Genomic DNA, 14,916 nt, shown 5'->3' with positions numbered 1-14,916 from the left:
TAATGTCGCTTGCTTTCAGTAGACGTATAGATAACCCATGTTATCCGAACCCATGTCATCCGAATAACATAAATGAGAGTAGTAATCAGAGGATTATTACTAAATTGTAGGCACATGGCCACACCATATATCTAAAATTTGGAGAGCAGAATCTCTCGCGGACGGCCGGAGTGGCCGTGCGGTTCTAGGCGCTACAGTCTGGAGCCGAGCGACCGCTACGGTCGCAGGTTCGAATCCTGTCTCGGGCATGGATGTGTGTGATGTCCTTAGGTTTAATTAGTTCTAAGATCTAGGGGACTGATGACCTCAGAAGTTAAGTCGCATAGTGCTCAGAGCCATTTGACCCAATCTCTCGCGATAGACTGGATGTCTGGATCAAATGGCTCTGAGCACTATGGGACTTAACTGCTGAGGTCATCAGTCCCCCAGAACTTAGAACTACTTAAACCTAACTAACCTAAGGACATCACACACATCCATGCCCGAGGCAGGATTCGAACCTGCTACCGTAGCGGTCGCGCGGTTCCAGATTGTAGCACCTAGAACCGTTCTGCCACACCGGCCGGCTATCATGGAATATTCAGGCAACGAAAACAAGTTGTTCTTGCTGTCAGCGTGGTCCAGACTGCAACGTTGTAGGCATCTTTGGCAACCCTGTTGGCATAACAATGATTTGCAGCTGTGGGACTGATTTATCCTGCTAAATTCACCTGACATTTTCTTGTCATCTATAAGAAATATTCTGAAGATATCTTACTGAGTTAGAAATATTTTGTGAGTACAAGGTCATTTCATGCAGAATCTACCCTAGGTCTACTTACTGCAGCCGCAGTTATGGCAATGAGAGTGTTTATGCAGGAATTCCTTGGCATCATAGTTGTAAAAGTAGTGACTTTATAAAACGGCAATTGCCTCCGAAAGCAGTTCCAGATTCCTTTCGGTAAGTTTCAAATCAGGTGCTACCTGTCACATGTGTGTCCTAGCAAACTGACAGGAGTTGCCATGATCATAGACCTCACTAATCTTGCCACACCAAAATTACTGACAACATTACTGAACAGATTAGAAGCATCTATAGCAGTCACGAATTTGTACTTTGTTCAACTCGGTCTGAAATAAGCGGGCAAAAATTACAGGGACTATGACCAAGTTTGTTAGTATGCATTATCTGTAGTAGATCTGGAGTTGAAAATGTACGAAAACTGCACTTTTGTGAATTCTGTTTTATTTTCGCATCAATATTGTATTGAACCCACCATCTGGTATCAATGCATTACATTAGTATCCATTATATCTAATTATTTTGATGTACACGTGATAATATAGATGAGTAGGAGACAAGACAGGACGTAGATAATTTCCGCTTGACGTCAACAGTGTGTTAGATTTTACTTTTTTTGAATAGGAATATGTTGCTATCCAATCATTTGAAGTTTAGTTAAAATAAGCTTATGCTTCAAAAGAATTCGCTTGTATTTCTCAATGTGTGGTCTGTTGTCAGTTTGAAGGCCTTCCATTACATCGGCAACTTAGTGCAGCTCCACCGAGGGCTGTCTGCAGTAGGGTGGAGATAACAGTGATAGTGGCGAGCTGTCGAAGACGATCTTCATATTGTTAGTGCGATTGGTACTTCGTATATTCTTGACGACGTATAGCACCTCTGCGGTCAGTCACCCAGCTTCAAAATTCATGTTGAGTAATGGTGCTAAATTGTCATAATATTTTCTTTTTATATTGACGAGTCATCTGGATAGTCGCCACGTTCAAGTGCCATCTACATCGCAAATTTAATATTACGATCCTAGGAACCCTGCAATTCGTTTTGTATTTCATAATCTGAACTATCTGAATTAACTGTCATTAGAGAAATGTCAGGGAACAGAATGCAGCAGTGCCTTGGTAGCTACTTGGAGACCTGCTCGAGTCGGTTCACATTATATTACACTAGCGAGAAGCACCGAATATTCCTTTTTCTCTGCAAACATCCAGAACTAAATTCAGTAAGAAAATGCTAAGAAGATATTTGCATTGTGCCAACTCAACGATCAACCTATTTTTATAGATTTCTTTTTTCACAGACATTCTTGTTCTGCATTGCAATAAATTTCATTCATTATTTGCTTGTTCTTGTTACGATTATTATTGACATTCTTTCATTCGTAAGAGTTTTCATATCCCTGTTTGGTATTGATGCACATGAAGAGTGGCTGTGAAAGAAGGTAATACTGAATGTTGCGTCATGCAGAATACAATCATTTACTTCGGCACTTCGTGGTCAACGCTTCAGGAGAAGTGAGATATTTGGTCAATGGCAGGGCAGATACGCTGGCACAATTCTGCATCTACTCCTGATGATTTATCAGTGTTACCAGATAAACTGGTGCTGCAGAATCGAAAATGTATTACGGACTATGCCACAGTATCAGAGAGCTGCTAATTTCGGATCACAACCGTGAATTACCCTTGGGTCAGCTGCTGGTCAGAGTGTTGCAACTGTAAATGGAAGGCTTTGTTTGATAGTCTTGTGCTGATTCTGTCTGAATAAATAATGCCAATGGATAAAAAACGGTTTATTTTTGAGACCTAACCCTCAATGGGGAGAAGTACAGCAGTCTACTTCAGGAACTCCAAGGAAAAGGGAAAAAAAGGAGGCAGGAAGGGTTCAAACAACTAGTTTCATGCAGAGACATGGATTTGGAATCTGTTCATCGCTTAAGGGCCAGCAAGAGGGTAACATCACGAAACAATGATCAGGCTACTTAGTATGTAATAGAGCCTACAGCTTTCAAGGGGGACACGTATGAAGACTCAGACTTCCTCGTTATCCATATGTGCGGCATATCTTTCGTGTTAACGAAAGTAATATCCCACTCTACTACTCCTTAAATCTTAAATGAAATGAATGCCATGTGGAATCTAATATTTGTTGACTGCGTCTCTTTTTGCTTCCATCCCTGCAAATGTTGCAAAAGATTGCACGTGGACACATTTCACATCGAGGCGCAAAGTTTGATATCTTACATTATACACAATTCAAATAAGCTTTCGATGTATTTTTACTGCGTTTGTATGAACGTTACGGAAAATTCTCACATGCTTTATGCTGAATGATAAACACTGAATCATCCGTTTTGCTTCCCCTACATTGTAATGATATTATGTCAGCGTCAACAGCCTTCTTCCACGTCGGAAGCTGACACTTGCCTCATTCTGGATTAATGATAAATGAATGCCTCAAATGTATACATAGCCCACAAGGCGACGTCAGAAACTATCAGGGGAGAACGCCGCATAGTAACCAAACGCGCGCGCACGTCTCCTCTCTGAAGAACCGTATCGGACAACCATGACAAGCATTTCGCTATAAAGGTGCCTCGTAAGAGAGCTGAGAATTGGCAGCGTCGTAGCAAGTATTTGTCAACACTGTGATACCACATTTACTTCCGGGAGTAGCCCGGCATTATGTCGCCAAATTCACTTGGCATTCGTTGTTCACATCAAAGACTCCTACAATATAGTGCCGCCAGTGTGTCGTTAGCCCACTCACTCCCTCACGCAATGCGGTGCCTGTGCCGAGATTGTTTATGATAATATATCGATATCTCGAAACAAATCGATATCTCGAAATAAATCGATATCTCGAAATAAATCGATATCTCGAAATAAATCGATATCTCGAAATAAATCGATATCTCGAAATATATCGATATCTCGAAATATATCGATATCTCGAAATAAATCGATATCTCGAAATAAATCGATATCTCGAAATAAATCGATATCTCGAAATAAATCGATATCTCGAAATAAATCGATATCTCGAAATAAATCGATATCTCGAAATAAATCGATATCTCGAAATAAATCGATATCTCGAAATATATCGATATCTCGAAATATATCGATATCTCGAAATATATCGATATCTCGAAATATATCGATATCTCGAAATATATCGATATCTCGAAATATATCGATATCTCGAAATATATCGATATCTCGAAATAAATCGATATCTCGAAATAAATCGATATCTCGAAATAAATCGATATCTCGAAATAAATCGATATCTCGAAATAAATCGATATCTCGAAATAAATCGATATCTCGAAATAAATCGATATCTCGAAATAAATCGATATCTCGAAATAAATCGATATCTCGAAATAAATCGATATCTCGAAATAAATCGATATCTCGAAATAAATCGATATCTCGAAATAAATCGATATCTCGAAATAAATCGATATCTCGAAATAAATCGATATCTCGAAATAAATCGATATCTCGAAATAAATCGATATCTCGAAATAAATCGATATCTCGAAATAAATCGATATCTCGAAATAAATCGATATCTCGAAATAAATCGATATCTCGAAATAAATCGATATCTCGAAATAAATCGATATCTCGAAATAAATCGATATCTCGAAATAAATCGATATCTCGAAATAAATCGATATCTCGAAATAAATCGATATCTCGAAATAAATCGATATCTCGAAATAAATCGATATCTCGAAATAAATCGATATCTCGAAATAAATCGATATCTCGAAATAAATCGATATCTCGAAATAAATCGATATCTCGAAATAAATCGATATCTCGAAATAAATCGATATCTCGAAATAAATCGATATCTCGAAATAAATCGATATCTCGAAATAAATCGATATCTCGAAATAAATCGATATCTCGAAATAAATCGATATCTCGAAATAAATCGATATCTCGAAATATATCGATATCTCGAAATATATCGATATCTCGAAATATATCGATATCTCGAAATATATCGATATCTCGAAATATATCGATATCTCGAAATATATCGATATCTCGAAATATATCGATATCTCGAAATATATCGATATCTCGAAATATATCGATATCTCGAAATATATCGATATCTCGAAATATATCGATATCTCGAAATAAATCGATATCTCGAAATAAATCGATATCTCGAAATAAATCGATATCTCGAAATAAATCGATATCTCGAAATAAATCGATATCTCGAAATAAATCGATATCTCGAAATAAATCGATATCTCGAAATATATCGATATCTCGAAATATATCGATATCTCGAAATATATCGATATCTCGAAATAAATCGATATCTCGAAATAAATCGATATCTCGAAATAAATCGATATCTCGAAATAAATCGATATCTCGAAATAAATCGATATCTCGAAATAAATCGATATCTCGAAATAAATCGATATCTCGAAATAAATCGATATCTCGAAATAAATCGATATCTCGAAATATATCGATATCTCGAAATATATCGATATCTCGAAATATATCGATATCTCGAAATATATCGATATCTCGAAATATATCGATATCTCGAAATAAATCGATATCTCGAAATAAATCGATATCTCGAAATAAATCGATATCTCGAAATATATCGATATCTCGAAATAAATCGATATCTCGAAATAAATCGATATCTCGAAATAAATCGATATCTCGAAATAAATCGATATCTCGAAATATATCGATATCTCGAAATAAATCGATATCTCGAAATATATCGATATCTCGAAATATATCGATATCTCGAAATATATCGATATCTCGAAATATATCGATATCTCGAAATATATCGATATCTCGAAATATATCGATATCTCGAAATATATCGATATCTCGAAATATATCGATATCTCGAAATATATCGATATCTCGAAATATATCGATATCTCGAAATATATCGATATCTCGAAATATATCGATATCTCGAAATATATCGATATCTCGAAATATATCGATATCTCGAAATATATCGATATCTCGAAATAAATCGATATCTCGAAATAAATCGATATCTCGAAATATATCGATATCTCGAAATAAATCGATATCTCGAAATAAATCGATATCTCGAAATAAATCGATATCTCGAAATAAATCGATATCTCGAAATAAATCGATATCTCGAAATAAATCGATATCTCGAAATAAATCGATATCTCGAAATAAATCGATATCTCGAAATAAATCGATATCTCGAAATAAATCGATATCTCGAAATAAATCGATATCTCGAAATAAATCGATATCTCGAAATAAATCGATATCTCGAAATAAATCGATATCTCGAAATAAATCGATATCTCGAAATAAATCGATATCTCGAAATAAATCGATATCTCGAAATAAATCGATATCTCGAAATATATCGATATCTCGAAATATATCGATATCTCGAAATATATCGATATCTCGAAATATATCGATATCTCGAAATAAATCGATATCTCGAAATAAATCGATATCTCGAAATATATCGATATCTCGAAATATATCGATATCTCGAAATATATCGATATCTCGAAATATATCGATATCTCGAAATATATCGATATCTCGAAATATATCGATATCTCGAAATATATCGATATCTCGAAATATATCGATATCTCGAAATATATCGATATCTCGAAATATATCGATATCTCGAAATATATCGATATCTCGAAATATATCGATATCTCGAAATATATCGATATCTCGAAATATATCGATATCTCGAAATATATCGATATCTCGAAATATATCGATATCTCGAAATATATCGATATCTCGAAATATATCGATATCTCGAAATATATCGATATCTCGAAATATATCGATATCTCGAAATATATCGATATCTCGAAATATATCGATATCTCGAAATATATCGATATCTCGAAATATATCGATATCTCGAAATATATCGATATCTCGAAATAAATCGATATCTCGAAATAAATCGATATCTCGAAATAAATCGATATCTCGAAATAAATCGATATCTCGAAATAAATCGATATCTCGAAATAAATCGATATCTCGAAATAAATCGATATCTCGAAATAAATCGATATCTCGAAATAAATCGATATCTCGAAATAAATCGATATCTCGAAATAAATCGATATCTCGAAATAAATCGATATCTCGAAATAAATCGATATCTCGAAATAAATCGATATCTCGAAATAAATCGATATCTCGAAATAAATCGATATCTCGAAATAAATCGATATCTCGAAATAAATCGATATCTCGAAATAAATCGATATCTCGAAATAAATCGATATCTCGAAATAAATCGATATCTCGAAATAAATCGATATCTCGAAATAAATCGATATCTCGAAATAAATCGATATCTCGAAATATATCGATATCTCGAAATAAATCGATATCTCGAAATAAATCGATATCTCGAAATATATCGATATCTCGAAATAAATCGATATCTCGAAATAAATCGATATCTCGAAATATATCGATATCTCGAAATATATCGATATCTCGAAATAAATCGATATCTCGAAATAAATCGATATCTCGAAATATATCGATATCTCGAAATATATCGATATCTCGAAATATATCGATATCTCGAAATATATCGATATCTCGAAATAAATCGATATCTCGAAATAAATCGATATCTCATTTGGGGGTAAGCCGGGAAAAACGCCGACCTCCGGGAAAAACGCCGACCTCCGGGACAAACGCCGACCTCCGGGACAAACGCCGACCTCCGGGACAAACGCCGACCTCCGGGACAAACGCCGACCTCCGGGACAAACGCCGACCTCCGGGACAAACGCCGACCTCCGGGACAAACGCCGACCTCCGGGACAAACGCCGACCTCCGGGACAAACGCCGACCTCCGGGACAAACGCCGACCTCCGGGAAAAACGCCGACCTCCGGGAAAAACGCCGACCTCCGGGAAAAACGCCGACCTCCGGGAAAAACGCCGACCTCCGGGAAAAACGCCGACCTCCGGGAAAAACGCCGACCTCCGGGAAAAACGCCGACCTCCGGGAAAAACGCCGACCTCCGGGAAAAACGCCGACCTCCGGGAAAAACGCCGACCTCCGGGAAAAACGCCGACCTCCGGGAAAAACGCCGACCTCCGGGAAAAACGCCGACCTCCGGGAAAAACGCCGACCTCCGGGAAAAACGCCGACCTCCGGGAAAAACGCCGACCTCCGGGAAAAACGCCGACCTCCGGGAAAAACGCCGACCTCCGGGAAAAACGCCGACCTCCGGGAAAAACGCCGACCTCCGGGAAAAACGCCGACCTCCGGGAAAAACGCCGACCTCCGGGAAAAACGCCGACCTCCGGGAAAAACGCCGACCTCCGGGAAAAACGCCGACCTCCGGGAAAAACGCCGACCTCCGGGAAAAACGCCGACCTCCGGGAAAAACGCCGACCTCCGGGAAAAACGCCGACCTCCGGGAAAAACGCCGACCTCCGGGAAAAACGCCGACCTCCGGGAAAAACGCCGACCTCCGGGAAAAACGCCGACCTCCGGGAAAAACGCCGACCTCCGGGAAAAACGCCGACCTCCGGGAAAAACGCCGACCTCCGGGAAAAACGCCGACCTCCGGGAAAAACGCCGACCTCCGGGAAAAACGCCGACCTCCGGGAAAAACGCCGACCTCCGGGAAAAACGCCGACCTCCGGGAAAAACGCCGACCTCCGGGAAAAACGCCGACCTCCGGGAAAAACGCCGACCTCCGGGAAAAACGCCGACCTCCGGGAAAAACGCCGACCTCCGGGAAAAACGCCGACCTCCGGGAAAAACGCCGACCTCCGGGAAAAACGCCGACCTCCGGGAAAAACGCCGACCTCCGGGAAAAACGCCGACCTCCGGGAAAAACGCCGACCTCCGGGAAAAACGCCGACCTCCGGGAAAAACGCCGACCTCCGGGAAAAACGCCGACCTCCGGGAAAAACGCCGACCTCCGGGAAAAACGCCGACCTCCGGGAAAAACGCCGACCTCCGGGAAAAACGCCGACCTCCGGGAAAAACGCCGACCTCCGGGAAAAACGCCGACCTCCGGGAAAAACGCCGACCTCCGGGAAAAACGCCGACCTCCGGGAAAAACGCCGACCTCCGGGAAAAACGCCGACCTCCGGGAAAAACGCCGACCTCCGGGAAAAACGCCGACCTCCGGGAAAAACGCCGACCTCCGGGAAAAACGCCGACCTCCGGGAAAAACGCCGACCTCCGGGAAAAACGCCGACCTCCGGGAAAAACGCCGACCTCCGGGAAAAACGCCGACCTCCGGGAAAAACGCCGACCTCCGGGAAAAACGCCGACCTCCGGGAAAAACGCCGACCTCCGGGAAAAACGCCGACCTCCGGGAAAAACGCCGACCTCCGGGAAAAACGCCGACCTCCGGGAAAAACGCCGACCTCCGGGAAAAACGCCGACCTCCGGGAAAAACGCCGACCTCCGGGAAAAACGCCGACCTCCGGGAAAAACGCCGACCTCCGGGAAAAACGCCGACCTCCGGGAAAAACGCCGACCTCCGGGAAAAACGCCGACCTCCGGGAAAAACGCCGACCTCCGGGAAAAACGCCGACCTCCGCACTCTGTGATGTTGTTAGAGTAAAGGACAAGGACATTGTTCTGCTCATGGGTGATTTTAATGCCAGGATTGGAAATCAAGCAGAAAGGTATGAGAAGGTTATACGTAAATTTGGAGAGGATATGGAGGCCAACAGGAACAGGAAACAACTCTTGGATTTCTGTGCCAGTATGGGTTTAGTAATCACAAACTCCTTTTTTAAACATAAGAATATTCACCGGTATACTTGGAAGGCAGGGGAACCAGAACTGTCATTGACTATATAATAACAGATCAGGAATTCAGGAAGGCTGTGAGGGACACACATGCATTCAGGGGATTCTTTGATGACACTGATCACTATTTAATCTGCCGTGAAATTGGTATTGTGAGGCCGAAAGTGCAGGTGGCCAGGTCCATATGTAGGAGGATAAGAGTGGAGAAACTACAGGATAAGGAAATCAGGCACAAGTACAAACAGTGATCTCAGAAAGGTACCAGTTAGTTGAAGGTAGTCAATTACAGTCATTGGAAAAGGAATGGACAATGTACAGGGACACAGTACTAGAAGTGGCTAAAGAATGTCTTGGAACAGTAGTGTGTAAAGGTAGGATGAAGCAAACAGCTTGGTGGAATGACACAGTCAAGGCAGCCTGCAAAAGGAAAAAGAAGGCATATCAAACATGGCTACGTACTAGAACTCAAGTAGGCAGAGAAAGTTATGTTGAAGGGAGAAACAAAGGCAAACATAATTGCAGCATCCAAGAAGAAATCTTGGGAAGACTTTGGAAACAGGTTGGAGACTTTGGGTCAAGCTGCTGGAAAACCATTCTGGAGTGTAATGAGCAGTCTTCGAAAGGGAGGTAAGAAGGAAATGACAAGTATTTTTGACAGGTCAGGAAGACTGCTGGTGAATCTGGTTGATACCTTGGGCAGATGGAGGGAATATTTTGAAGAGTTGCTAAATGTAGGTGAAAATACGATCAGTAATGTTTCAGATTTCTATGTACAATGGGATAGGAATGCTGATGGAGATAGGATCACATTTGAGGAAATGGAGAAAATGGTCAATAGATTGCAGTGCAATAAAGTGGCTGGGGTGGATGAAATTAAGTCAGAACTCATCAAATACAGTGGAATGTCAGGTCTTAAATGGCTACACAGGATAATTGAAATGGCGTGGGAGTTGGGACAGGTTCCGTCAGACTGGACCAAAGCAGTAATCACACCAATCTTTAAACATGGAAACAGGAAAGATTGTAACAACTACAGAAGTATCTCTTTAATCAGTGTTGTGGGTAAAATCATCGCAGGTATTGTTGAAAGGAAAGTGCGAGTATTAGTTGAGGACAAATTGGATGAGAATCAGGGTGGGTTTAGGCCTCTTAGAGGTTGTCAGGACCAGATCTTTAGCTTATGGCAAATAATGGAGGAGTGCTACAAATGGAACAGGGAATTGTATCTATGCTTTATAGAGCTAGAAAAAGCATATGACTGGGTTCCTCGAAGGAAGTTATTGTCTGTTCTACGAGATTATGGAATAGGAGGCAAACTTTTCCAAGCAATTAAAGGTCTTTACATAGTCAGGCAGCAGTTAGAGTTGACAGTAAATTGAGTTCATGGTTCAGAGTAGTTGCAGGGATAACAAAAGGCTGCAACCTGTCTCCACTGTTGTTCATATTATTTATGGATCATATGTTGAAAACAATAGACTGGCTGGGTGAGATTAAGATACGTGAACACAAAATAAGCAGTCTCGCATATAAACCGGTTGAGTGCCAAATAGGAGGAACAAAGTTAGAACAAGTGGAAGGTTTCAAGTACTTAGGATGCAAATTCTCACAGGATGGCAACATTGTGAAAGAATTGGAAGCGAGGTGTAACAACGCTAATGCAGTGAGCGCTCAGCTACGATCTACTCTCTTCTGCAAGAAGTAAGTCAGTACCAAGACTAAGTTATCTGGGCACCGTTCAATCTTTCGACCAACTTTGTTGTATGGGAGCGAAAGCTGGATGGATTCAGGTTACCTCATCAACAAGGTTGATGTTACAGATATGAAAGTAGCTAGGATGATTGCAGGTACTAGTAGATGGGAACAATGGCAGGAGGGTGTCCACAATGAGGAAATCAAAGAAAAACTGGGAATGAACTCTATAGATGTAGCAGTCAGGGCGAAGGGTCATGTTACACGCATGGGAGAAGCAAGGTTACCCAAGGGACTTATGGGTTCAGCAGTAGAGAGTAGGAGGAGTTGGGGTAGACCAAGGAGAAGGTACATGGATTTGGTTAAGAATGATTTTGAAGTAATAGGTTTAACATCAGAAGAGGCACCAATATTAGCATTGAATAGGGGATCATGGAAGAATTTTATAAGGGGGACGATGCTCCAGACTGAACGCTGAAAGGCATAATCAGTCTTAAATGATGATGATGATGATGATAACGCAAGGCAGAAATGACGTTATGGGACATGTCAGCGTACAGAATCTGGAACAACTATTCCTCAGACGTTTCTGTAGTAAAAATAGGCATAAACCATAAGAACTTGCTCTAAAATTGATACAGATGTACAAGTTATTATTGCTTGGGCGTGATAATGAACTGGGAGATTTCATAGCAGCAGCGGCTGTGGCAGAAGCAGTACCTTAGCATTAGGAGCCCATCGAACGTTTCGCAGATTCGATTCTGATCCACTGTCTTAGAGAAAAAAGATACATGATTGTAGCATATGATTTGATCTTTTGTTTCAGTGCCACTGACATGTAACTATTACAAATTCTACATTCAGTACGACTAACTCTCTTTACATCGTAGTTTTGAACTACAGGATTTGTACCAGGGTGTATACGTGGACAAAGAAAAAAAATTCCCCAATTTTTCCTGGATTTCCTGGTTAAAAATACGCTCTCTCTCAGGTGAAAATACACTTTCTCTGTGTTAAGTGACAGTATACTCTTCCTGAACACTGTAAAACTCTTCAATCCTTTGAATGTATATGGATTTATATACCGGCGTAGAATTCCCGGCAGTTTCGAAAACGAAACTCAGGGGGAAAACACGTTTTGAAAGACCTTTGATGTGCAGCAACATGTACACTGCATATTTTCGTATTACGAAGGTATAAATCTGAATTCCAGCAAACGCCGCATGTCACTTTCCGAAGCATTGGAATCGAGATTGCGATACGCTTTTGTAAGCCAGACACGTCATGAGATCTCAACAGCTGATTTTTTTTTTTTTTTTTTTTTTTTTTTTTTTTTTTTTTTTTTTTTTTTTTTGTGGGGTTTAAGGGCGCTCAACTGCTGAGGTCATTAGCGCCCAGTCACTGTTGTTAGAGCACATGGAATCTGTTACAACTCAAGGGGATGGGGGGACACCAGAAGGACCTGACAAAGATGCAGATAAAATAAGTAAAAAGGTTAAATGTCTTTGGACAAGCCAGTTAAAGTTATAAAACGCAGAATACGAGCAGCTGCTCGAGCGTCATCAGCTAAAACATCCGGTAAAGTAGATGACAGGGACAGGACAACACGAAATTGACTAAAACGGGGACACAACAATAAAACATGGCGCACTGTTAATGCCTGACCACAAGGGCACTGCGGGGCTGGGTCACCGGAGAGCAGGTAGCGGTGGCTAAACCGGCAATGCCCAATCCGCAACCTGGTCAGAAGGACCTCCTCGCGCCGAGATGGTCGGGAGGATGTTGTCCATACAGTTGGAAGCGGTTTTACTGCCCGGAGCTTGTTTCCTTGGAGGGATGACCAAGCATCCCACCACAACGACACAAGCCTCTTACATACATCCCAACGAACGTCAGATGACGGGACACAATGGGAGGCTGGCCGAGGCAGGAGAACTGCAGCCTTGGCTGCAGCATCCGCAGCCTCATTCCCAGGCACTCCTACATGTCCGGGAACCCACAGAAAGCTGACAGAACCACCATTATCAGCGAAAGAATGGAGGGACTGCTGTATCCGTTGAATCAAGGGATGGACCGGATAGGGAGCTCCAAGGCTCTGAAGAGTACTGAGTGAGTCAGAGCAGAGTACGTACGATGAATGGCGGTGGCGGCGGGCATACTGAACGGCCTGATGGAGAGCAAAAAGCTCGGCCGTAAAGCTGGAACATTGGTCGATGAGCCGGTATTTAAAGGTGGCGGCCCCGACGACAAAGGCACAAACGACACCATCGTCAGTTTTGGAGCCATCGGTGTAAATAAAGGTGTGACCGGCAAGGCGAGCACGAAGTTCGACAAACCGTGAGCAATACACTGCAGCCGGAGTACCCTCCTCCGGGAGTGAGCTGAGGTCGAGATAAATAGGAACCGGAGCCTGGAGCCAAGGTGGTGTCGGGCTCTCACCCTCTCTGAAGGTGGTAGGGAGGGCAAAATCCAATTGTCGAAGCAGGCGACGGAAGCGGACTCCGGGGGGCAGCAGGGCAGACACATACAACCCGTACTGACTGTCGAGAGAATCGGCGAAGAAGGACTGGTAGGAGGGGTGGTCGGGCATACACAACAGCCGGCAGGCATACCGACACAGCAGTACGTCGCGCCGGTAGGTCAATGGTAACTCTGCAGCTTCAGCATAAAGACTATCGACAGGACTAGTGTAGAAGGCTCCGGTCGCAAGACGTATCCCCCGATGGTGGATGGAGTTGAGCCGGCGTAAGAGGGATGGCCGAGCGGACGAGTAGACGAAGCTCCCATAATCCAGCTTTGATCGGACTATGGACCGATACAAGCGAAGCAGGACAGTGCGATCCGCTCCCCAAGATGAACCGCTAAGAACTCTGAGGACATTAAGGGAACGTGTACAACGGGCCGCCAAATAAGAGACATGTGGAGACCAACACAGTTTCCTGTCCAACGTGAGCCCTAGAAACTTAGTTGTGTCCACGAATGGGAGAACAACGGGACCGAGATGTAAGGATGGCGGAAGGAACGCTTTATATCGCCAAAAGTTGATACAAACCGTCTTCTCTTCAGAGAACCGGAAGCCATTTGCCACGCTCCATGAGTAGAGGCTGTCTAGACAACGCTGAAGGCAGCGCTCCAGGAGGCATGTTCGCTGGGCACTGCAGTAGATCGCGAAGTCATCGACAAAGAGAGAGCCTGAGACATTAGGTGGAATGCAATCCATAATTGGATTGATCGCGATGGCAAAAAGGGCTACGCTCAAGACGGAGCCCTGAGGCACTCCGTTCTCCTGGAGGAAGACGTCGGACAATACGGAACCCACACGTACCCTAAACTTTCGATCCGTTAAAAAGGAATCAATAAAAAGGGGCAGGCGACCGCGTAGGCCCCACCTGTGCATAGTGCGGAGGATACCTCCTCTCCAACAGGTATCATAAGCCTTCCCCAAGTCGAAGAACACGGCCACCGTTTGGCGCCTTCGCAAAAAGTTGTTCATGATGAATGTCGACAAGGTCACAAGGTGGTCAACAGCGGAGCGGCGGCGACGAAAGCCGCATTGGACATTAGTAAGTAGTCGTCGAGATTCAAGAATCCAGACTAACCGA

At 42.4% G+C, this 14,916-nt stretch overlaps 1 protein-coding gene across 1 annotated transcript in view; it reads left to right on the top strand.

Moving 5' to 3' along the window:
* Positions 1 to 9,434, top strand: part of LOC124552362 (uncharacterized protein KIAA1522-like) — a 40,418-nt gene extending 30,984 nt beyond the window's left edge. The window contains exon 2 of the mRNA XM_047126628.1: positions 7,489 to 9,434. Within this exon, the coding sequence (XP_046982584.1) occupies positions 7,489 to 9,434 (1,946 nt within the window). The remainder of the gene's footprint in view (positions 1 to 7,488) is intronic.
* The last annotated feature ends 5,482 nt before the right edge of the window (positions 9,435 to 14,916 follow it).

This window comes from Schistocerca americana, chromosome 10, assembly GCF_021461395.2.
Source record: "Schistocerca americana isolate TAMUIC-IGC-003095 chromosome 10, iqSchAmer2.1, whole genome shotgun sequence".
NCBI classification, from domain to species: Eukaryota; Metazoa; Arthropoda; class Insecta; order Orthoptera; family Acrididae; genus Schistocerca; species Schistocerca americana.
The sequence above is the reverse complement of the archived record's forward strand: the minus strand, read 5'-3'. Positions and strand labels throughout refer to the sequence as shown.